Genomic DNA, 25,284 nt, shown 5'->3' with positions numbered 1-25,284 from the left:
GAGTGTGCCCCAGACTAATCTCTCTCTAACCCTCCCTTGCCCTGCATTTTTCTGCCATTATTTGCACATCAGTTCCAATTCTTCCAGGAAGCAGCATATCTTCTGATTGTCACTCCATGCCACGGCTTAGCCTGGGCTCCTGCAGGTCTCCTGTGTCCCTCTGGAAGTGACCTCAGACCCCAGCCAGCAGCAGATCCAAGCTGGGGACTGCAGCAGGGACAGAAGTGCTGGCACTTGCCATCCCTCAGAGAAAGCTGAGCTCTTGGCACGGGTTTGAAATCCTGAAGGGACGCTCATTCCTCTTGTTAGCTCATGGGAAACAGTCACTGACCAGTCCCAGCAGGGGTAAATCCATCCTCTAAGTCTTCTCTTTCTCCCCTTCACATCAGGCTTCACGCCCTCCCTGCCTGCTCCTTGTGACAGCTCCTGCCCTGCCATTGCCTTTACAGCCCATATCCTGGGGACAAAGGGAAAGTTGTTCCCCCCAGGGCTGTGACAATTTTTGTGTGTGATCCTGCGTGGGCTTTGAAAGGGTTGACAACAATCCTGAGCCAGAAGAGAGCTCCTCCCCAAGCCCTGTGATGTGCAGGCTGGTTTTTGAAGTGTGCTGCTGCTTCAGCTGTTCCCAGGAAGTCTGCAGGGGAACCGTGTTTGTGCTAACGAGGTAAAGTCCCCCTGTGTTTCTGGAGGGGATCTGCTCAACGGGCTCTTTGATGTCATCTCAGTTTTTGGACTTACATCAAGTAAATCTAAAAAAGAAAAGAAATGTTTTGGCTTAGCCCAGAACGTTTGCACCTGAGCAAGTTGACCTGTGGCTGTGCTGAAATCTGTGGCCACCAGTAGAGCTTGGCCTGGAGCAGGGAGATGGAGGCTTCTCCTCCCAAAAGCTGCCTGGGTTATCTTGAGTAGTGGGAGAATTGACACATGTAACAAAGCTCCTCAAAGCAGTCCTCAAACATAGCACTGTCCCCCTGTGCTGATCAAGGTGCTGCTGATGGTCAATTTTATACCACCCTGGGTGCAGAAAAACTGAGTCGTTCAGGCCATTTGTGCCACACTGAACAGCCTCTGCTATCTTCCCCTGTGGCTCTAGAGCCCTGAGAAATGTTATGTTGGGATGACTGCCCCTAAATATCCTCAGATTTCATGTGTTGTCTCCTAGTTCAGACCTCACAGTGCTGCCATGAGGTTTATAATGAAGCATGGGAGTATTCAGTTGCAGGGAGGTTGGAACTTTAAGGTCCCTTCCAACCCAAACCATTCTGAGATTCTTGGTCCTGGCTGCCCAAGCCCAGCTCCCTGACAGGTCACACATCCCAGTCTTCAATTCTGTCTTGTTGTTACTTTTTCTTTTTTTTTTTTTTTTTTGTATGAGATGTCCTGACAAAGCTCAACACATCATAATGGGTAGCAGCTTCCACTGTTCTCCCTGACAGCCTCTGCAGCCCAAGTAGCCTTTGTCCCTTTGTGTCCTCCTTCTGGGAATGGCAGAAACTGCCAGAAGAGCAGTTAGGAAATGGAGTATCCAAGGAGCTCATCGGGCTGGAAGCTGCTGCTCACAGCAAAATCGGCATTTTTGTTTCAGAGGCCACGAGTGAAGGAGTTAATGATGATCCCAGATGGCTTCAGACTTTGCCTCTTGCCACTCCTTCCTGTTCCCCCAGGATCTCAGATGGTGGCGGGAGATGAAGTAAAATTCTGCAGTTTATTGTAAAGTTCATCCCTCTCCTGAAATCATGCTGGAACTTGTGTGTGCTGTGTTGGCAGCTTCAATGGGATGCTACCTGGTAATTAATTAGTTGTCAAGAGACAGCCCAGAGCTTCCAAGTCTTTATATTTTTGCTAATAGAAATTGCTCTGATTACATTTTCCCCATTGGCTGGAGGGATGAGGAGCAGGAGTGATGGTCCAGGGGCAGCTGGAGCACGCCTGGCCTTTGCTGAGGCTCCTGTGAGCGTGCTAGCACATGCTTCCATCAGCACAGCCCCTGAGGGAGCCCACTCCTGAGCCAGGGCTCTGCCAGCCTGGTCTGCTCACGTTTCCATCACATCACCTGCCTCTGCAGGTGAGCCCTGCCACAATTCCCCTTCAGCTGCTCCTCAGGGTCTTCCCTTGGCATCTCTGTTCCCTTCCCCTGCCCAGGCAGAGGTGCTTTGCATGTGCTTTTAGAGCCCTTTTTTTTGGGCTAAGCTTAGAGAGACATTCAGTGTCTACAGAGGTTCCTGGTGTTTTCCCTCAGCCTCGCTTCTGTTTCCTTTTCATTTTTATCTCCATGTTTCTGCAGTTAGTTGTCAGCAGATTTAGGTTTTTACCTGCAGTGTGTGATCAGGGAGCAAGAAGTGCCTGGATTTTAGGCTCAGCCAAGCAAGGCACTGGTCCTAAGCTGGGTTTACCTTACCCAACGGTTTGTTAAAGAATCATTTCCATTTTTGTACACTAGTTTCTGTTTTTCCCATCTCTTTTGCAGTGATTCTCTGCTAACAGCTGACAGTTCCCATTCTCCTCCTCTCTGGCCAGTGTCTGTGTGTCCCCTAGCAGCCTGACACCTTGAGCAGCCTCAAAATTAGAATATTAGGAGCTGAACTCCATCATCCATCCTTGTGCTTCTCTGGTCAGCACCACCACCTTGGGGGCAGCAATCCCAGCTCTTTGGGAGGTGTCACTCATTGCTCTGCAGCAGGTCACAGTCATTTTCTGTCTCCATTATCAACCATTCCCGTGGCTCCAGGGAGCAGCTGCCTGGGCAGGAGCTGGGAGAGGATCAGCCCAGCCCTTCTGGCAAGTGCAGAGCCCAGCCCACGGGTGCTGCAGCTCCTTTAATGCAGCCTCAGCCGGGTTTTGGGGTATCCCTGGTGGGCTGCAGTGGGGTCCAGATAGCTCAGCCCTGCACAGCACAGCCTGTCCGAGTTCCCAAAGAGCTCCCAGCTACTTTAGCAAGCTTAGGTGATATCAGCTCATTTGTGATTTCAGCTCTTTGCTTGCTAAGTGCCTTGGGCAGATGCAAGGAGAGGAGAAGGCTGTGTGGGGTTCCACAGGAGTGTCCTTGTTGAATCTTCTGTGAAGGTTCTCAGGGACAGCTCTTCTACCAAACTGGGCAAAAGTAGGGTTTTTATAGGGTACAGAGGTTTTAGGAATTGTCCAGTAGTAGGGGTCGGGGGGAATGCGACCTATAGTCTTACAGAGAGATAAGCAAGGGTCCAAAGGCAGAAAAAATAATTTCTAAGGTCCAGTTATCATAACTCAGCATTTCCTATCTTAGGCTGCTGACGACCATGGAGGCATTGCAGGTCCTGGGCCTGCTGCACTCCTTGGTCCTGGGGAGCAGCTGAGCCCTGGCTGATCCCAGGAAGGCTGCCTGGAAGGCCGGGGTGCAGCGTGGCTCTGCCGGATGCTCTCACGCCTGCCGGGGCCGTGCCTTCCCTTCCCACCCCCGGGGAGCCCCACCTGACACTGCTGCCTCTGCAGACATATGGTCCCTTGTCTTTGTGTTTGCTTTAGTGTGGGAGGGCTCCACGCTGAACTCCTGGAGCTTTTAAGCTATTGTTAGTGCCGACCCGGCGTGGCAGTTTTACAGGCATGGCCCCAGCCCTAACAAAGGCAATTAGGATGCTATTCTGTTGGAGCTTTGGGGATGAGAGATTTCTAGTGTCTGGAAGGAGCAGTCTGGAAAGGGCATAATCTAATGCAGAAGATGAAGACAAAGGCATTTTGGAGGCAGGATGTGGGGGAAATGGGGGCATGAGATGCTTTGAGGGCAGAGCTGCTGCAGGATTGGGGATGCAGGAGCCCAGCAGCTTGAGGTGCAGGGGTGGAGTGAGCAGGAGAGAAGCAGAGATGCTGCTCTGGGCAGGTACAGGGAGGTGTTTCTGCTGGGGTGGAGTGAAGGGGGAAGGGGAGGAGTTGGGTGCTCTGTCTTTGGGCAGGAAATGATGGTTCTGGTGAGAAAAGTGTGGGGTGGAAAAAGCCCCAAGGTGTGACAACGACTAGAGTGTCACCCTGCCGAGTAGTGAGCAAAGGAGATGGAGGTGACAGTTGGGACAGGAGTGTCACAGGGCTGTCAAGTGACCTTGGAGGTGGCACAGGAGGGGTGGGGGAGCAGCAGAGGGTCACCAGGGCCACCAGCAGCATGTGGTTTGGTGGATTCACCCAGGGCGAGTCAGGAGGCCGTTCCCAGTCACAGGGCTCGAGTTGCATTTCTTGCTGCTGGCTCCTTCCTCGCTTGGCTTTTCCAGCATCTGATCTGAGTGTTTGTTTGCTTCCAGTGATTTCAGTTGTTTTCTATTTTAGCTCCTGACCCCGAGTGCCTGGGCTGGGGCAGGCAGGCACCGTTTGAAAGCCGCCACTTGGCGGCAATAACTGTTCGAGCCGCGGAGCAGCACCCATCTAACCCCTCTTTTCACACACTCGGAGCTTCCCAAACATTAACCTTTGGATTAAAATTTTCCATGCTTGGTCTCTCCCCAGATGTGATGTCTGAGCTTTGGTTTGGGTTCATGTTTTTCCTGTTTGCTGGATTCGTATTATGGGAGAATGAAAGAAATACTTTTCCCATTTACAAAAAAAAAAAAAAAAAATTATAGTCTTCATTTATTTGGGTTTTTTTTTTTTCATTCGGGGATTCACCAAAAATGGTTGAAGTTTGAAGCTGAAAATTATTAGCTTGGCTGCAGCAGGCTGTTGTCCCAGCAGTCAGGGAAGTGCCACAGCTCCAGGTGTGTGACACTGTGGGTACCACCAGCACAGCCTGCTCAGCCCACTCCAGGTACATGCAGGCACTGCCAGCAGAGCCAGGAGAGCCTTGCTGTGAGTCAGCCTGAGTAACTCCAGATCTGCAAGAGGGCGTCTGGCTTTTTGTTTTTTAGAAAAGAGGGGAAAAAAAAGTTGTTTTTCAGGCTCCACATGCAGGCTGCTGATGCCGGGGCTGCGCAGGCTCCTGGGCTGGGTGAGTCAGGCACAGGGCTCATCCCCTGCTCCTGCTGCAGCTCATGGCACAGGGCTCGTCACCCTTCCCATCCCCTGCTCCTGCTGCAGCTCATGGCACAGGGCTCGTCACTGTTCCCATCCCCTGCTCCTGCGGCAGCTCGTGGCACAGCCAGGAGATGACACACTGGGGACACGGCCATGTGCTCGCCTCTGTGGCTCAGCTCCTGCCCCAAGCCCCCTGTGCAGCGTGGCTGTCACTGCCCTCCTTTGCAGGACAACCTGCCTCCTTTCATCTGATGTCGCCAAGGGGCTGCACCATTCCTTGTCCTGAAGCCAAACACTCAGATCCCACTCTTTGACACCTTCTTCTCCACCTTGGACAATGCTCTGCGTTTCCCTGCGTTGATTTTTTTTTATTTTATTTTTTGCTGGCTGCTGCACCCCTCCTTTGTGCTCCAAGTCTGCTTGCTGCTCATCGGGTGGGGACCTGTGCTGCTCACACCAGCACTTGTAATGTCTGGCCTGCAGCTCTGCCAGAGGCCAGAATTGGCTCTGGGTGCACGGCTGGATCGCGAGGACGGTGTTAGATGGAGGGTGGAGTGAGTGAATACCCCTCTCTTCCTACTGTGCTTTCAGGAAATGTCTCTAATGCAGCTGTAAGTGTGAATGAAGTCAAAAGTATGGATTGGTGCCCCTGCTCCAGCCCACCCCACTTGTCGGGGCCCATCCAGAGTCCCCACCCTATTGTTCTGCTTCAGCTCCTCCGTTTTGGGGCAGGGCCCTGCTCTGCACTCAGCATCCCACTCCCGAGAGGAGGAGCTCTCCCGAAAACAAAGACACAGCGAATAGCTTTCCTTTCCCCACCGAGCCAACGTTCCAGTTCCTCCTTCCCTTCCCTAGGTGTGTTTGCAGTTCTTGGCCCAGCTGGAAGCGAGCAACTGCAAGACTCAGGCCATTAATCATTTGCCAGAAAAGCTGAGTATTGGGTATAAGTAGCAGAGCTGTGCTTGCTGCTTCCTTAAAGCAGAGCAGGATCTGAGTGGGCCAGAGCTCAGGGCCAGTGCTGAAAATCACCTCTCTGCTAGGCTAAGGGAGCATGTCCTGCTTGGAGCAGCCCCTCCTGGAAGAGGACATGGGCTCTCAAGCACAAGAACGTCATCAGGAGTCCCCTAAGTGGCAGCATTTCACTGTAAAGCAAAACAGAGCGTTTGTCCCTCCCTGCAGTGGCTGCTGGAAATGGTGTGAGCCTCTTCCCGCCCTGCCCCAGCCCGGAGCGTGCTGCCAGCACGGTTCTTGCGGCGGGGGGGACATGCCAGTGTTGGTAATATCTCTGGGGCTGTGGTGTCCCAGCCAGCCAAGCTGTGGTGGCATTTTTCTGGTGTTATTCCATTGCCTGCCAGCCGTGGTGGCATTTTTCTGGTGTTATTCCACTGCCTGCTCTATCCCCACCCTCTGTTTTCAAGGGAATTCAACGCTGGCCCCGACGGAGCAGTCGGAGGAGCTCCTCCTGCACATGGCAGCCCCGTGAGCTGCCCTTTCACCAGGGCTTTGTTAGTTCAAAGCAAAGCTGCTTCTCCTTCCCCTTCCAAAGCTGAGGAGAGGCAGAGTGCCCTGAGCTTCCCAGCAGCATCCAGGGCTGGTGAGGCGTGTGAGCAGCACCAGGGCAGCTCGGCACTGACGTTGCTCTGTCTGGCTTCTGGTTTGTGGAGAGCAGAGGTTTCTCACCCCATGGCTCTGACTCAGGTATCTGTTTTCTCTGATGTGGGCAGCCATCGCTGGAGCTTTTGCCCTGGGCATGCTGTTGTTTTGTGTCCCTAAGGGCTGGTGGAAGTTATGGCAGAGCTCCCGGAGTGCTGCCACAGCTGGACGGTGCTGTGGATCCCTGGGATGGGAAAAGCAGAATTGCAGGAGCAACATCTCTGTATTCCCCTGAAACTGATGGGATAAGCATCCAGTTTGTGTCCTAGACTGAAAAGTCTGAAGGAATTGAAATACACACACACCTTGACTCAAGCCAGTGCATGCCTTTAACTCAGATTTTGGCTGTTGCTGGGTGTCAGCTCAAGGACCCTCGGCTCTCTGCTCCACATCCAGCTCCACATAACAGCAACACCAAATTCCTTTGGCAGTGGATGCTTAGGAGGGATCTTTTGTGGTATTTCTTTGGCTGCATTTTCCTGGCCAAACAGCCCTGCCTGAATTCAATACCGTTGTGCCACTGGCTCTAACCACTCTGACCAGTTTACCTAGAGAGGGGTCCCAGTTCAGCAGGTTGGGATTATCACCCGCTGAGAATTGCTGGTGTTTGAGGAAGTGAAAACCCTCTGGGGAGGCTGCAAGCAGTGGCCAGGTGGGAGCTTTGCTGCTTTAGGAGGTTTTAGTGGTTCTCATTAAAACAGTCTCCTGTAGACTCAGTTTCCTAAAAGAAGAGGAGAAAATTCCAAACGCTTTCATCCCAGTTCAAGTATCCACCAGGGCAGGGAACTGTGGAAGTTACGGTGGGATCTCAGATGACATTCTCTGGAAAGAAAACTTAATAGAGTGCAAGTATGAAATGCTCAGGCCAGAGCAGCTGTGCCCTCTTCAAGGGCTTGGCCAGTGCTTGCACCTCTCCCTTGCCTGTGCTGGGTAAGGAAGAGCAGAGAGGGAGAAATCAGGGGTCTGCTGGAGGAGCCCCTCTGCTTTGGAAGCCTTTGGCACCTCCGTGAGATATTTAAATGACAGACAGACATATAGGGATCTGTAAATACTCATTTGGTGCCAACTAAACCACAAAGAAGATACAGCATTTGTGGTCCAAGGAAGTTTAAATATTTGTGGTCAAACTTAAAATTCGACATAAAACTCTCATCTGCAATGGAAGGCAGCCAGGGACTGCATGGAGAACGTATAAGCTGTGTAAACTCACAGAAATGGCTTCCCAGCCAGCTCTGCCAGGACCAAGCAGAATATTCCAGCTCTTGCCTCTCTGCCTGAAGCAGAGGTGACACAGGAAGGGCAGGAGGTGGATTGGGCAGGTGGGGGCTGTCAGGGTGAGCTCTGGTTTGCACCTTTATGCTATTTTTGTTTTGTAGATTGCCAGCCCAGCTTCCCCGTTCCTGTGCTGTCATGCTTTTCCTTCCACCACCCAGCTTCCCACTGTCACAGCACTCTGTGACACTGCTGCTTTGTCCTGTGGGACAGGAATCTCTGAGTTACCCAGTGGGTGAAATCCTGGGGCTGTTTCTCATTGTCTCCATGGGCAATCCTTGGGAAAGAGTTTGTGCTGCTGGTGAATCTTCAGGGTTTCCTCCTTGTGAGCCCCGAGCAGGGCCAGCTCCAGAGACACATTCCGGAGCAGGGAGGGTGCCAGATAACCACAGCAGTGTCCCCACAGCACGGGGCAGCCTGCACTGGGCTCCTGCCCTTTTTTTCCCCTCCACATATCCTGCAGAAGGGGCTCTGTCTCAGGGCACTGTCGCAAGAGCTCCCTGAGATTTGCAATCGAGATGTTGGATTGAACATTCATCAGCCACATTTCCCAAATTCCAGGAGAGACAGATCCCAGTCCTGGCACAGCAACACAGTCTCTGGTCACCAGCGTGGCCCCACAAGCAGATGTACCCAAAAAAAACCCCAGGGTGGAGAGGTGAGGGGGTGGCCCTGCCTTGTCCCCAACGCCAGTGTCCTCTGATGGTGGCCTCAGAGGAAGGGCAGCGTGCGGCTGCTGAGAGCAGAGCAGTCGCCTTTCCCTTACTAAGCAATCCTCCCTTCCTCCACCGAAGAGCCTGCTAACCACTTTCTTATCTGTCTGAACTCTGCAAAACAATCTCTGGCAAGGCAGGCATCCTCCGAAATGGCAGAGGAAATAAATTCCCCCAGTCCCCGAAAAGGAAAGGACTGGAGGCTCCTGCGGCAGGGAGAGCAGCCCATGCCCTGTGAGAGCTGTCAGTGGTGCCATGTTGGCTTTGCTGAGGATAAGGAGCTTGCCTTCCTCCTTCCCCAGCCTGAGACCACGGGTTAGGGGCAGGATTTCAGGGATTTGTCTTCCCTGGTTTGTGTTCCAGTAGGATTTGCAAGGGAGAAGCAGAGTGGGCTCCTTTGGACTTGGCTTTACTCATGGCCTGACTTCTTCTCTTTCTTTCCTTGGGAAGTTTGGGGATGTGCTGGGAGCTGGGCTGAGAGACAGGAAGGCAAACTGAGGTGGCTGTAACAGGGAGTCCCTGTGTGTGAGTCACTGTTTCTCCAGGAGTCGTCTGTCTCTCTCACAGCTGTGATTTTTCAGCCCCTCATTCACATGACAGGCAATTTAAATGTGTGGTCCTGTGCTCAAGGCTTCACCTTGAAGAGCAGAAATGCCCTGGATATGTCACTGCTGTGGGGATCAGCACATGTGGTCATGGTGGGTGGAAGCAAATTCTTTCTCCAGCGAAAATTCCTGCAAAAATTCCTGCAGTGTCTTGCTGGAGGCACCATTTTGCTCTGTGGAGGAGCCCACAGCCTCTGCTGAGGTGCTGGCACCAATGCCTGAGGACACGAGGAGAATCAGACACTCATAAACCAGGTGAAACATCCCCATTAGTCACTGGAAGCTTCCTGTATCCCATCATCTTCTCTGGGACTGCTCTGGTGGGGGTAAAATCAAACAAGCTGAAGAGGCACCTCCTGCCTGCGAGGTGTCAGATGCAGCCTGGAGCCAACTGCTCCGTGCTGCAAATGCTGCTGCTCCCTGGATCTGACAGTGAAGTTCTTTAGCACATTTAACAGGTGAGTAAGACATTAGGGCAAGTCTTTCCAAGCATCAGTGAAAGCCAAAAGCTTGGTTTGGAATCCAGCAGGAACTTTCCTCTCCAGGCTGTGTAGCTCCAGGGTAGGAGCTGGTCCTGGGCTGGGCTGTGTCAGCTCTCCAGGCCATCCTGGGCACAGGAACTTTAGGTGGATCTGGAGGATGGTTTTTCATCTGGAACATCTGCTTTGGCTTTGGTGGGACTCTTCCACAAAATTAACTAAAGGTTCCTGCAGGACCCTCAGAGGTATTTTGGCTCCAAGCCCCAGAGCTGCTCACAGCTTCCCCTCTGTCCTACACCCTGGTGTCCTACAGCTGCCAGCAGTGACAGGTACCAGAACTTTGGCAGGAATCTGTGCAGGCTACTCAGGGCTTCTTCTGGTCTCTGACCCCAAAAACTGGGTGACTCAGCTCAGATCCATCACTTTGCACCTTTATGTCACCCATGTGTATTCTCTGCATCACTGAGCTGGATGAGGCAAGCCCAGCAAGCCCTGGGGATGGTGGGCAGCTGGCTCCCATTCCATGCTGCTTTCCAGCTTTAAAGGCCAGTCCTGGCTGAGCTGTGTGGCCTTTCAAGCTGGAAAGACGGAGGTGTTTGCCAGGCCAGAGCACATCTGCTGTGATGACTCGTCTGAGACTGTGTGTGCCCCAGTGCAGAGGCTGGAGCTGTGCCTGAGTGAGGCTCAACGTGCTGGGAGAGAGTTTGGGATGAGACATGGCCACACTCTCTCTTTGGAGAGTGGTTCTCCAGCTGTGGCCACGGGGAAGAGCAACTGGAATGGTTCTTTTGGACTTCTGTGCCTTCCTTGGGTGTTTTCTCATGCTCCTCTTGTGTGATGGAGCATCTGGCATGGATGGGGCAGATCCTTTCCCCAGATGTGCTCTCTGGTTGGTGCCCAGGATCCAGCAGTGAGATCCATCCAAGCCAGAGGTGCCTTGGTTTGGTCCCTGCTGCAGCCACAGTTGCTCTCTGGGGTCACACAGAGCGTTGCAGGCACGTGGGAACCACGTCCCCCGAGCCTGCTTGTGGGCTTAATTGAAATTAAAAGTTTCTCTGAGAGACCTGTGCCTGCAGGCAGCTCTCAGCTGCCGAAACCAGGGTTACACCCAGCTGTGAGTGCCTCTGCCCAGCTGGTTTGGACACCTTGGGCCTCCCTGCCCAGGAACCAAACCCCTCCAAGCTGCGTTTGGGGCTGGGCAGAGCAAGGGGCTCCTCGGGTGGGGAGCAAACCCAGGGGAGTTTGGGCTGTGATGAGTCCAGGGTTGAACCCAGCCCAGCTTCTGTGCAAGCCTGTGAGATTAAAACCCAGAAGGGATGAGACCAAAGGAGGCAGGCGCTTTCCTTTGTGCTCCTCCTCCGAGCTGGCTCTCCAGGGGTGGGAGGAGGCAGCCCAGGGCACAGGGAGGCACTGCGCCATGGCCTGCCTGGATGTTTTGCAGGGTCAGTGCAAACGTTTCAGCTGGGCAGGGCAGTCCCTGCGTGGTTTAGATTGTTTGGGGCTCACTTGGTCTCAGCATCGTTCAGCTACTTCAGCTAAGACATGTTTAAAATGATGTGGCAAAAACAGTGTCATCCCCACTCTGGATCGTGCTGGAGCTTGGCTCTGAGTCCTTGTCCTATCCCATTCCCATCTCCCAATCTGGGATGGGATCTCTCCATGCTATGACTCAAACTTCTCATGTCCTTTTCCCCTTCTGAATCCAGCTGTCAGGATGTGCTGGTGTCTCCCCCTCTCACACAGGAATGCAGAGCCGGCAATGGCAGCCTGTCCTCTGAGCAATCACTTCTCCAGAGCTGCTGCCTCCTGTTTCCTCGTGGAGCTGCAGGTTTTGCCGAGGGAGAAGCTGCCAGGATCCCTGCACACACCTCCAGCAGCAGTGGGGACCGTGTCCCCCCGGGATGTGGCAGGTCCCCATGGCTGAGCAGAGCTCCCCTGGCCAGCTGGCTGGGCTGCCAGAGGCTCTTTGGACTTAGCTGAAGGAATCTGCATTCCTGCCTCCCAGTTGTTTGCTCTTTAGGACGCTGTGTAAAATTAACAAGTTGTAAAAGTTGATTGAAGGCGGCGGAGGGTGTGACAGCGATTTTGGGAGCTGCGGGAGGGAGAGCGGAGTGCGGAGCAGCGGGGCCGGCCCGGGGGCTGAGGCTGCTCTGACCCAAAGCGAGAGCCAGGGCTGGTTTCTGGTGATGTCACCAGCACCAGGTGCAGGTGTCCCCTCAGGCACAGAGCTCCCAGCTCGCAGAGCAAGCCCTTCCCTCCCCTTAAATCTTCTGGAGGACATGTGGTGCTGTGGTGTGGAGTCCTATGCTCTTTCCCTTCTGCCTGTTTTATCAGTGGGGGGAAATGCAGCTGAGACCATAGAGGGGATCAGCTTCATTAGATCTGGGAAGCCCTGGTTGGAGTGGGGAACCTCACTGACTGCTGGCAGGAGGTGACACTCGTGAGGTCCTGGTGGCCCTGGCACTGCAGAGTGGCTTTGAGAACACAACAGCTGGTACAGTTAATGCTGCAGCCCTGTGGGTCTCAACAGGCAGTCAGTGTGTGTTAATGTGTGTCCCGCTGTGTCTTACTCAATGATCAGTATGTTAATGTGTGACCCATGAATTAGCAGTCGGCTAATGAGCCTCGGCAGCGTGGCCAGCCCCCAGTGGGTGGCTGGTGCTGGAGCCTGGTGGTGAGCGTGTCTGATGGAGCAGGAGATTGGGAGTGTCTCCCCTCCAGCGCCGATGGCAATCAGGGCTGCTGCAGCCCGAGCTGCCTCAGTCCCACGCCTGGCCCGCAGCCACGTGTCCCCGAGAGGCACCGCGGTGGCGAGGGGCTCTGGGGTGGCTCTGGGGAACTGAGCCCGGGTCACGGACGGGGGCACCAGACCACTTCAGCAATTCTCGTTTTCGGTTTTCCTTTGAGAGCGGCTGCGTTCGTGTCAGGCCTATTTTCATACCCAGCAGTGACTCGGAGCCAGGCTTTCAGTTCCTGCTGTCGCCCTGCACGGAGGGGGAAGGGCTCTATTCCCCGCTGGGGCTGAGGTGTGTGCTGCCACATCACCAGAGACATCCCCACCGTGCCATTTCACACTGCCATTCCTTCGGGAAGGTCGGGCACAGCTCCCGGTGTCCCCACCGTGCCCCGCTGGCATTGCCACCTGCACCGGGCGAGCACCACCGCGGTGATCCCGGCGCTGCCACTCACATTTCCACCCTGAAACAGGAAGTTTCTGCCCCGGGCGGCTTGCTGGGCAGCACGCAAGGTCCCTGTCCGCCGTTCAGAGAGCCCTGGGTGCCAGTCACGGGTCACTTCTTTCCCAGCCTGGCTGCCGGCAGCCCGGGGCTCTGCCGCGTCCTCCCCGGGCAGGGCTGCACGTGACGGGGATGTGCAGAGCATTTGCTCCTTCCCTGTTTTTCATTCATGTGGGCTGGAAAAATGTGTTCATGAGACGAGTTGCTGTGGCATTATGTCATGGGCCTTTTGGTTGGGCTCTTTTCCCCCCCAGCAGATGAGCTGGATTTAAGCATGTGCTGTGCTGGCTTGGCAGGAAATCTGGTGTTTCCTACTGGTTTCTTCTTCAGGGGAGGAAGGAGTGATCCCACCTGCCCTTGTCCCCAGCCCTAGCCAAGGGTGAAGGGAGCTCTTCTGCATTTTGCCCAATCATTCCTGATCCAAGAGTCTCAGATTTAAGCCTTTGTGGAGCAATGGCTGCACTGCAACTGTGCCAGCACTCAGCCCCTCCTGAAAACCTCATGGATGTGGCTTTTATTTCTAGAGGTGTCTTGAGAAATCCCTCAGCATGGGGCGCCCATCTCTTCCCCACCTATACAGGCAGTTCCTACATCCCCTTCCCCTCTGCTGCTGTTCTTGGCCACATCCTGGCATCCCCTGGCACGTGGCTGGTAGTGGTGGGCACTCTGCTTGCCCAGCAGCATGGGCACAACAGAACTGCAGATACCCAGACTGGAAAATCCCTGGGCAGAAGTTACCCCGTGTGAGTCAGGCTGGGTCTCCGTGGCATTAGCCCGTGGAGCTGGGGGTGAAGCCAGTGGTGAGGTTTCCACCACTTCCCTCAGCTGCAGCCCAGAGCTCTCAGGAACTCTCAGGAGGGATGTTTCCCATGACAGCCATTCCCACTTCGCTCATGTTCTCTTTCCTTTGGGCTTTCCCCTGCACACAATCGTTCCTAAAGGAGAGCCAGGAGGTTGGGAATGTTCCTATGGTGACACTTGCAGGGATTGCTCCTGGCTGGATGTCACAAGCAGCAAAAGGCTGTCCTGGCAAAGAGGGTCCCCAGCAGCTCCTGGAGCTGCTGAGCTGGTGTCACCTTGTCCTTTGCCCACCTCAGTACCACAGGACACATTTTATAGCTGCAGAATCAGTGGTCCTCAAAATACTAATTCCTGTGATCACCCTGCTCACACCACCTCCCTGCAGCAGCAGCTGCCTCTGTGGGCAGGACAGAGCTTCTCCTGCCATGCAGGTACAGGGGGACAGGAGGATTTCGGGGGGACACCTCGCAGCAGAGGCAACCCCAGGTGTGGGTGCACGAGGGTGCCTCGCTCCGGCAGCGGCCGAGGTGGAGGGTTGGAGGTCAGAGGAGGGTCGGGCTTTTGACACGCACGGCAGAGACACAGTGGTTAAAATTAGCCTCAGAGAGGAAACTGGCAGTGCTGTGGAAGAGCAGAAGTTTCCTCTCACGGCAGCCTGGTGCAGCAGGGCCAGTGCCACTGCCAGCCCTGGCTCACCGAGGCACCATCGGGGACAAGGTGATGTCCACCACACCAGCACCTGGCCTGGCATCACATGGTGTGTGTGTGTCTGGCTGTGAGGCACCTGGCCCTCTCCCCAGCTTCCAAATCCCAATCCTGGCGGCCTGCAGAGACTCTTTTGGGATGGGGGTCTCTGAGACTGCTTTGGTCTACAAGCACAGCAAACCCACGGTGGTTTGGGGCAGGGGAAACTCAGGCATCAGCACAGACTTTGTGTCCGTAGTGTGTAGCGCTTTTAATCTCCTTTGCTGACTTTCTCCCTATAAATCTGCAGCTCCCTGGGGGTGACACCAGTCAGCAGGAAGCACCAGGGGAGAGCTGTGCAGGTGCAGAGCCCTGCTGCAAGGGGACAAGGCTGAGCCAAGGCCAGGCGTGGCAGAGGTGCCGGCTGAGGCTGTGCCACGTGGGACAGGGCTGCGGAGGCACCGGGCTCCCGTGCTCTGGAAACTCCATTCGAGAGCCTCATAAATTGGATAATTACCCAAGCTATTGAGTTTCCTTCAGGCCAGATCCATCCCAGCTTCCCCAACAGGGCTCCCCAGTTGGTCTGTGAGATGGGCCTGTGGGACGGGGTCGGGCTGGAGGTGAGATGGAGCTCAGGTTTTCTCAAGTGCCCCCACTCTCTCACTCTCACACCTGCATCCCTCCACAGCTTTTAGGGGGGAAATCCAGCAACGAAGCCAAAAGGAAGCAGAGGGATAGGCCACATCATTGATCTCTCGTGGTTCAGCAGGATTTTCCCCCATTTGCTGGGGCTGGGCAGGGGACTGGCTGTGCCCTGGAAGTCCTGCAACCCTGGAGTGCTCAGAGGAAGCAGGACAGGATTGGTGCTGAATGCCCTGACTTTGCCTGCCTCCTTTTCCCTGGGGACTGCAGAGCAAGGCAAACCCCTTCCAGCTGTGTTTAGAAGAGGGGCACCCCTCACATCCCTGTGGTGCTGCCTGCATCCCACTGGGCCTTCTATCCCCAACATTTCCCCCTGGTCGTTGCTCATCCGCTCCCCTTTGCACTGACTTTGTTTTCCTTTCCCTCTCCCCAACCCCCTCGTCCTCACCCCGTAGGTTATTGCAGCCGACTGCAAGAGGGTCACAGTTCTGAAGTATTTCCTGGAAGCCCTTTGTGGACAAGAAGAGCCTTTGCTGGCATTCAAGGGTGGAAAATATGTGTCAGTGGCACCCGTCCCAGACGCCATGGGAAAGGAAATGGGAAGCCAAGAGGGAAAACAACTGGAAGATCAGGTACCGTGCGGGAAGAGCGCGCCTCGGTGAAGGAAGAATCACCCCTGTGGGGCCCAGCCTCTGCCTGCCCTGCAGCTCCCGCTATTTATAGCTGGCCTAGCTGCGTGTGCATTTTATGGGGGGAGGCAGGGGGGGCAAATGGTGCACAGCCCTTGTCTCCTGAGTGTGCTTCGCTCGTGCCCTTTCCTGCCAGCCCGGCCCGCCCGCCTCTATCTCGCGCCGCTATGAGTTCCAGATGCTGCTCTTTTCATACCCAGGGTGGGGGCAGCTTTAATAACGTGCAGCACCACGGCCCCTGGAGAGGAGGTGGGCGAGGGGGTGTCAGGGTTCAGCTTCAGGATCAAGTTTATAGCCGTGGAGCTGGTTGAGCAGAGGCCTGAGCTCCAGCCTCCAGCACACGTACAGGAAGAGCTGACATTGGCGCCCCGTCCCTCCCCTGCCTCTCACATCCTGATGTGATTAAGGAATTCAACTCTTGTTTTTCTGCCCTTGCTTGTTCCTGTAGGCCTTGCTTCACTCCAGGCTCCGTGTGTGTGTTTAAGGGCCCTGCCAGCTGCTCTGCAGGTTGACTCCTTTCTTCTGTTTAATCTTGCAGTTGGAAAGGCCAGGGAAACAGGAGAGAGGAGCAGAGGCGTTGGGAACGGGAGGCTGGGTGGCCTGGTGCTGCCCAGGCTCACTCTGGCTCCCCTCCCTGTGCTGGGGCTGGGCACTCAGAGCCACAGGGATGTCACCCTGAGCAGGGACAGCACCTTCTCTCTGTCCCATGGGAACTGAAAGTCAGAAAGTTCAGAGAAGCCCAGAGCAGTGCTGTACTCAGCACCCTCCTTGTCCTAGCTGAGCAGGGGACAGCAAATCCCCAGGCAAGAGTTGTTTCTGTAAGGTGGGAGACCTGGATCTTTGTCCTGTTCTGGAGAAGGTGCTGGAGGTTTTCAAGCTGGCATGTGGGATATGGGAGGGTGTTTAGGTTCTTCCCAGTGTCATGACAGGGATGGTCCTGTTCTTCAGAAGGCTCCTTTTGTTGTCTGAGTCCCTCCAGTTCCTGCTGTGAGCAAGCACAGTACCAGGATAGCTCCCTCCTGCCCTGTCCCCACAGTCTCACTCAGCTGTGGGAATCTCTCCATGAGCTTGTTGTGCAACCCTGGAGCTTCCCTCTTGGGCTCTGATCTCAAGGGAGCTTGCAGCTCACCAGAGTGACCACCAGCACTGTGGGGCAAGCAGGTCCTGACCCCCCCCAGCAGATCTGCATCAGACAGAGGCTTGTCCCTGAGGTGTGACACTCTCCCTCTGGCAGCGTCCCCCCATCCCCTGTGGTCCAGGCTGTCCCAGCAGAGGGAAGTGAGCCTGAGGGCTCCCATCTTCCTCGTTCCCATGGCTAAAAGGTCACAGGGAGAGAAGAGAAGGTGGTTCTGTGGCCTGGGTGAAATGATTGAGTGCACGACTGTGCAGCACTGGGGTTGTTCTAAATTAAGACCACGAGTCCCTGCTGCTGACACGTGTCATGGCAGCCTGCACAGGGCAGGGAGTGGAGCCCTGCTCTTACCCCTCTGTGCAGGATCTGTCTCCTGCAGCCCTCCAAGGGCTTAGAGCAGGTTTTTCTGGCCAGGTGCCATGTGGAAATTCTACCCAGCCCCATCACAACCCTTGGATTTTGTGCAGAGAAGGGAGGATGGGTAGTGGCATGGCTTGGGAAGGCCACCCATGATCACTGGGGAGCAAGGTTGGCTGCATGAGGTGAGGGGTCTGCAGGCAGCAGTGGAGAGTTGGGCTCCTGGGCAGCACATGTGGGACACTTGTTGAGGAGCAGGGACTTGTGGGCTCCCCTTTGGGTGTGCAATGAGTGGGGAGAGAGCAAAGCTTGGGCAAAGCTTGGTTGTGAGTGATGGCCAGTTAGACACCAGCCACCATCTCCCACCCTCCTGTATCCCAGAGATTTGGGTATGTGGGGAAAGGCCAGTGTGGCCTCCACCTCAGGTAGGAACAGCATGGCTCCTTCTGGGGTCTCCAGTTCAGGCAGTGCAGGCATGCTGGGAATGGTCTGCAGGACTGGTGGGGAAGGGTCTCTAGGAGAGGAAGAAGATGCAGTATGGTCTGGATGTGCTGGTGTGGGCAGGAGGCTGGAGAACCAGGGACCCTTGAACTCAGCAAAGACGAGGGTCCTGGAGAGCAGGAGCATGGCAAAGGCTGACTAGAAGTAGGGTGGAAATGTTAACAGAGGAAGTCATTAACTGTTGAAATGAGTGACCTTGAGACACAGTGGATGCTCCATCATGTGGAGCTTTAAAATCAAGATTTTGAACATCTCCTTCTGCAACATCTGTTCCAGACCAGCTGGAAGTTTTGGGGTGGGTGCAGGAATCTCTCTGGCCTGCTCAGAGGTCAGAATGGAGAAGGGCACCTGAGTTAGTGGATGGATCTGAGGTTCCTGTCAGGATGAGCAGCCCGTGTGCCCTGTGGGATGAGGCAGCAGTGTTAGAGCAGCCTTGTACTGCCCTGGTGCAGGGAGGTGGGAAGAAGCAGCCTGAACAGGGATGTGCAGCCTGAAGCAGCCAGGCAAAGCAGAGAGACAGGGAAATACCATGATTTCACAGAATTGGAGGCAATAAAACATCAGTGACTCACCCAAGGCTGTGGGAAGAGTTTCCCAAGGTGAGGAAGAGGGTGTGATTTTAGAACAGAGCATAAAGCTGGGCTGCCCCTGCCCAGCCTGGTCGCTGCCTTTCCTGCCCATTATCTCCTGTCTCACCTTGTCATTTCCTGAAGGTTTACTATTTATTTGGCTTCTTTTGGATGTTTAGAAATAGTCAGGGGTGATGCACTGCCTGACAGGGATTTGTCTGCTGGAAAAGGAAGAGCAGAACAAGAATGATCCCTGCCACCAGCACCCCTTACAGTGACTGCCCTCCTGTTTTTCTCTCTTTCTGCATTTCCTGGAAGAAGGAGGATGATGTGAGGATTGAGGCCTTTGAAGATGACTCTGAGACTGAAGGCAGTGGAGGAGAGATGGACATCAAGGAGCTCAGAGCCAAAAAGCAAGCACTGGCCAGGAAAGTGGCTGAGCAGCAGCGCCGCCAAGACAAGATCCAGGTAGGATGGGCTGACCCCACCTTGCTGTGCCAGTGGTGCTCAGCTCTTTTCCTACCATGCTTCAAAGGCCTCTTGGGATGACCTTAACCTTCCTGGGTGTAATGCCACGTGCTGCCTCTGTGAAACCCAGCAGCAAACAGCTGTGGCCCTTTGGAAGGTCCAAATCTGGCTTGCTGTCCCCACCCTGGGTAAGAAATGTGGGTTTCTGCCCTCGCAGGCCTTGAAATGAATGTTTTGGGGACTCACTTGAAGGCAGACACAGCTTCCCTGTGGAGCTGCCAGCACAGCCAGGAGTGGCAGGGCAGTGCTTTGGCTGCTGGCTGCAGTGCAGTGTGTGCCAGGCAGCGAGCTGTGCCCCAGGGCAGCAGCTCCTCTGTGTGTGTGTGCCAGTGAGCTGTGCTCCCACCCAGGGCAGAGGCTCCGTGGCAGCCAGATTTGGTGAGAAATCAGCCTTCCTGTGCAACGGGGCACAGACAAGGGAGAGGGTGGGACGTGAACAGCAGAGTTCATGCAGGAGCCAGCGGCGGAAAAATAGTCTGTGAAGGGCTGCTGGAGCCAGAACGTTGCCATCGTTATGGGGACAAACAGACGGGATGCAGGTGATCTGGCCTGGCCCTGGCCTGATGAGAGCGTGTTTCCCAATGGGAGCTGGTGAAGTAAACTGGTTGAACTGGGAGCAGATGCACCCTGTTGCTTTAAGAGCAATCTCACATGCATGGATGGCTGTTGGCTGCCTCCTCGCTCGCAACCCCTCTTCCTCCAGCCTCTCGGCCCAGATGAGGATTTCTCAGCAGAGGAAAAATTCTCCCTGGCTCCCCTCCCCCTCACCTCCGCCCTCTCTAATGCCCAGGGCCCTTCACTTCCATAATTCTTCATTTTCCAGCCTTGAACGTAAGCCAGACACATCTGTCTGGCCATATGCGTGAACTCTGCAGTGTGTGCCGAGGTGGTTGTAAAACAGGGCTGCTGAAGGCCCTACTGGGAGAGCCTGCACATGTGTACCCTCGGGCTACTGGCGCCGGGCCCAGAACCACTGCGCTTCGCTTTTCCAAACCCACCCCAACCTTTGCAGATTTCGCCTTTTTTCTCCTTTTTCAGCCCCCCGCTTTTTTTTTTTTTTTTTTTTTGAATTCGGAGCAATCCATATCAAGGTAGAAGTTTGTGTGCAGGGAGGGAGGGGCCGCCCCCACAAGCGAGTCCATTATTGTTGGCAGGTACCTGGGTCACGTTAATGCGAGGAGGAAGAAAGCAGCAACGAAAAAGCGAGTGAGAGATTGGAGAGATGGGCCGTAAATTAAAGCGGCCTGAAGCCTTCCAGCCTCCCATGGTTGTTAAGCGGGAGGTGTAAGTAAATTCCCCACTTCCCAGCGCCTTGTACAGACACAGCAAACAGGAACTGCACATGTTCGGGGAGGGCAGCGCCGCAGCTGCACCGGGGCCCCCCGGGATGGCCACTGCCCACTCTGCAGGGACAGTGGGGGCTGCCTGATGCTGTCAGGGGCTTTCTCCCCCCGGCCTGCTCCTCCCTTCCTCCTCAGCCGTGCTGGGGCCGATGCTCGCAGGCAGAGAGAGGTCAAAATGAGGGTGTGGGCAGCTTCAGGGGCTGCACAGCTGAGAGCTGAGGTGCACTTGGAGTCTGAAGGAGCGGGGTGGAGGAGAAGTCCTTGGGGCTTCAGTAAAGTCATCCAGGCCGTAGCTGGCTGGGAATGGCCTGGAGGAGAACACGTGTGCTTGCCCCAGTGCTCTCCCTGCCCGGGTACTGACCACGCAGCTGGAGCAGCAGAGGAGCTCGGGTGGAAAATGCTGCCGGGGGAGGCCAGGCTGGAGCCAGCTCAGCATCCACCCCCTCCACTTTCCCTCTTAACCTGTGATCCTTGACCTTTCTGCTCTTCCCAACAGATTTAGTGTTTCATGGGAGTTGGGAACCTTTTCCCTTCCCTGTTACAGCCTCTCATTCACTGCCCACCTAGGGAATGTCAGATGCTCTCCAAGTCAACCTTTCATTTTTCTGGGGACAAGGCACAGCTCCATCCGAGTCCTGCAAATGTGGCCCCTGGCTCAGCACACAGGACTCAGCACCCCACACAGCAGTGAGGACTCAGGTCCAGGTGCTGTGGCTGCCTCCTGTGGAATCTGTGATGGTGTGTGCAGTCCCCCAGGGTGCAAAGCCTTCATCTCTTGCCTGTGTGATTCCTTTCTGTGCCCAAGGAGAGCACAGTGTCACAGCCTCACCTGGGATTTGCAAGTACTTCTCATGGATCAAGTCACTGCCTTCTCCCCTGCAGGTTTTCCTGCCTCTGCCTTGCTCCCCAGTCTCTGGCAGCCCAGCTGTGCTGCTGATTGACACCTTGAGGGGGATTTGAGCTTCACTGCTCTCCTTAGGCCCCTGTCCTTGTCCTGGCTATCTGCAGGACTGTGGCTTTAGCTGCTGGGGAAGCACAGATTCAGGCAGGATAAATGGCAAATGGGGTGGCCCTCAGCCAGCACCAGCTTTAGAGGGAACTCACCTCACCTCCACAAGCACAGACCTCAAACCATTGCTCTGAAAGGAAAGATAGACCAGAGCAGGATCGGGTTTCTTGTGTCCCTGGTCAGCTCTAGATGCAAGGCAGCTCCCTGGCTCCACTGCCAGCCTGCCACTGCCCTCACCGCATTCCCACACTGGGACAGAGCTGGTGACAGCTGCTGACAGCAGGGATGCGTCAGCACGAGGTGAAAAGCGAGGCACATCTCAGGTGTTTAGAGGGAGGAGAGACCAGGCAGGCAGGTGGACAAGAAGAGGTGGCAGCTACACTGCTGGGGCAGGCAGCTCTCTCAGACGGGGCTGTCCCCAAGCCACAGCATGTCCTGCTGCTTGGCCAGCCCTCGGTCCATGCTGTTCAGCGTCCCCTGTCCTTTGTGCCGCCGCTGCTCGCTGGGAGCGGTCGAGTTTCCTGACCGGTTGAAAACATCCCACCTGAAACATAACAGGCTCTTCCTCTGGATGCTGCTATTGTTTTGCTCAGCATTACAGAAGCAGCTCAACCGGGGACGGCCAATTATGACATGTCTTCCCAAAATAGCCTCTCTCCTGTCCCTTCTGAGCCCACGGAACGGCCGCCCCCTTAAGATGCAGCCGCTCCTTTGTGGCGGTAGTGTGAGTAAGTGGCTAAATTTAGCCGTGTCCCATTCACGCTCTCCCTCCCCGCAGGAACAATGCGGCGGGCGCACACGCACAGCACCTGCCTGGAGCGGGTGCCTGCTGCCTGCGGAAGGCGCACACCCACCCACGGCGGCTCCGCCACGGCGGCGGCCCCGGTGCGCTACCAGCCACGGGGCACGTTCACTCCCGAGGAAGACGCTGGGGACGAGCCTTGGGAGGAGGAAGCCCTGGAGCAGAGAGGCTTGGAGGAGGCATTGTTCTCGGCCCTGGAAAATCCGATCCCCGCGGAGAGCGCGGGGTTGGAAGGGGCAGCGGCGCCGGTTTTGGCCGCGGTTGGGGAGAGGGTGGTGGCGGGACAGAGGTGGTGGCAGGATGGTGCTGGCCCTTCCGTGCTGCCTGAGCGGCGTGACCCCGTGTGACCTGGCGCTTTTCTCGTCGGCCTCTCTGCCATCCTGGCACCACGGGCAGAGGAGCTCTGGGGTCCGTGTGCGGAGCTCCAGGGTCCGTGTGGAGCCTTCTCCTTTTCTGTGCTGGCGGTGGATCCCCTCAGTTCGCCCCCCTGTCGCTCTGCACAAAGCCCTGGCTTTTGGGGGACCCGTCCCCTGCCCACGCCGGGAGCCCTCACCCGGCCATCGGCTTCCGGGGAATTCCCCAGGTGATCGCAGCTGATGGATGGGCTGGGAATTTGGGACTGTGTGTGCAGGAGTGTCTGCTCTCAGTGCTGCCACCAGCTGGGGCAGCCGGGGGAGCCACCTCCGGCTCCGGCCCAGCTCCCGGGAGAAGCCCCCGTGGCCGGACAGAGGGATGGCGAGGGGGCTGCGGGTGCTGGCAGCGCTGACACCGCAGCGTGCGGGTGCAGGAGGTGAGGGGAGTGGAGCTGGCAGCCCAGGAGAGGACAAGGAGCCCCTGGTCTCAGAGCTCCACTGCCATGTCCAGCGCTGTGGGGTCACCCTGCCGCTGAGCTGAGCCAAGCCGAGCCTATTTGTTTAACCCAAACAAGCCAAAGCTAAAATGCGGCTGTCCCAAAACACTTGGGCCAGGGCGAGGCTGTACCTCTGCTGTTCCATCCACCCTGGTTTCCAAACCCCACCTCCCAGCAGGACACACAGGCCACCATCTCCCTCTCCTTGTTTTAGGGACACTGAGGCACTGTGGGACCAGCAGCTCGCTTCTGGCAGGCCTAAAAGCACAGAAGCTGAGTCCCAAACATGGACATCCCGATCCACACCCTCCCGGGCCCGTGCCCCACTGACCGGCAGAAGGGTTAAGGCAGAACTGGCCTCCCCGGTTCTGCCGCACATGGGCTCCCTTTCATCTCTGGCGTGGGGCCAGCCAGCGTCCGCATGAATCACAGGCCACTCCTCTCTCCCCCAAACCCCTTGGCCGGAGGCTTCTGCAGCCTTTTACTCACACAAACAAAAATAAATCTCGCTGCCGGCCTCTGAACTCTGCAGAGGCGAGTTTCCCTCTGGCTCCCCGAGCGGCCCGGGGCTGTGCGCGGGGACTTGGCACGCTCCCCGCCGACCTCGCTCTTTCACTCCCGGCGCATCCTGTGTCCTTCTCTCACCGGGCGGCCCGGGGAGCGGAATGGGACGTGACGGCCGGCACAGGCCTGGCTGGAGGCTGCCAGGAATCGGCCGGGTACGGCCCGCCGGGGCAAATGCCACACACGAGGGTGCTGCCCTCCCCGCCGCCACCCCCGGCCCGAGGGGGAGCTGAGCAGGTCAGCGGGTCCTGCTGACACTGCCGAGGTCACCTGCACGGGCTGGGCTGAGTCACAGGCTCAGGAAGTGAATTGGGGTGCAGACAGGGGTTCCCTCCTGCCACCAGCTCTTGTTCACATAGCACTGTCACTGTTCAGTGGAGGCTGTGTGGTTTCACCCCCACTTCCTGCAGCTTCAGGGCCATTGACCTCTATGGCAGCCCCACAAGGGGCTTGCCACTCTCTGAGGCCCTTCTCTATCTCCCCAAGGCAGGTGGAGCAGGCTCCAGTGCCTCCCAGGGACAAGCAGCTCCTCCCACACCCCAAAACCCTGTGGAGACACCCCAGCTGCTGTTCTGCTTGTGGTGAGGGGGCAGCAGCAGCTCCATGCTGGGGTTGGTTCCAGGTTGTCCCTGACTGCAGCAGTTCCTGTGCCACCAGTGAGTGCCAAGGCAGAGCACAGGCAGGGATGGCATCTAGCACGTGGCTGGTGCAGAGCTGCAGCCTGGGGACACTGCTGTGTCCTCTTTGTGATGGGCAAGGCATGTCCTCCTGCTGGCATGCAGCAGACAGGACCTGACGTGCCCCCTGCTCTGCCTGCCTCCCCTAAGGGTTCATGGGACCAGCACTGCCAGAAGGAGGGTGGGAGGCACGTGGTGAGGTTCTGCTTGCTGCCTTGCCTGGAGACACTTGTGGGAGGTGGCAGCATCAAGCCGCCTTGATTTAAAGCCAGATGACAACACTTGGAGATGAATTAAAAACCACTTCTTTCCATGGCCACTGCTGGCCCATGCAGCTCGTTGTTCCAGTGCGCCTCCGAGGGTTTGGCATGACTGAGGGAGGGTTGGGATCCTCGCTGTGGGCAGGGGGAGCTCCCCATACCATTGGGCAGGACAGGGCTGGTGGTCACCACGTGTGCCCAGGGCACATCTGCTGGGTCCAAGCCTGATCTCAGAAGGGTTTGCATGGTGGATGTGTTCCACAGCAGCTCTGCTGTGCTCCATGGGTGACCGGTTCCTATTAGAGGCAACAAACATCAGCGAGTCCAGGGAAGCTATTTTTAAGCAGAGGAAGCACTAGAATAGCATCCTGAGTTTTTTAAGCCTGTGGCTTACTGAAGAGCCCAAGTCCTTCGAGAGCCTCGAAAGTCATACGTGAGCTCTGGGGTCCCGTTTTGGCAGCTGACTTGGGCCAGAGGTCCAGGTGCAGCCCAGAGGGCGGCCAGCCAGCCCCAGCAGACCCTCCCTGTGAGTGTGAGCACCTCTGGTCTCTGTGGGTGTGAAGGGCTCGACCAAGGACAGTGCTGTGAGCTTTCAGGGCTGGAACCCACCTGGTTTCCCAGCTGGATGGAGTCAGGAAAGGCAAGGCATGTGCAGGAGGTGGTGGGACAGTGAAGGAGAAATTCAGCCAAGGATTCCTACCCCACAGACCTCTGGCTGCCTGCTTGGGGTCCCTGTGTTAGGAGGCTGTTGGCAAGACTTATGCTTCCCAAATTGGTTTGTTTTGTCTCTTGTCACCTTGACCTATTTCCATGTGAAGCCCCAGAACCCCTGTCCTCCCTCCCCCTTGGCACCAGTGCAGATGGTCCTGGCAACTGCCAGTCCCACAAATAGGACAATTCCCAAAATACCTCCGTTTTCAAGGCCGGTGCCAGTTCTCCCAAAGCCTGGA

General features: G+C 56.1%; 1 protein-coding gene across 1 annotated transcript in view; it reads left to right on the top strand.

Moving 5' to 3' along the window:
* Positions 1 to 25,284, top strand: part of SMG6 (SMG6 nonsense mediated mRNA decay factor) — a 108,178-nt gene that overhangs the window by 75,226 nt on the left and 7,668 nt on the right. The window contains 2 exon segments of the mRNA XM_030962928.1: positions 15,509 to 15,685; positions 18,623 to 18,769. Of these exon segments, the coding sequence (XP_030818788.1) occupies positions 15,509 to 15,685; positions 18,623 to 18,769 (324 nt within the window).

This window comes from Camarhynchus parvulus, chromosome 19 (assembly GCF_901933205.1).
Source record: "Camarhynchus parvulus chromosome 19, STF_HiC, whole genome shotgun sequence".
NCBI lineage: Eukaryota > Metazoa > Chordata > Aves > Passeriformes > Thraupidae > Camarhynchus > Camarhynchus parvulus.
Note: the sequence above shows the minus strand (reverse complement) of the source record. Positions and strands in the feature narration are given on the sequence as shown.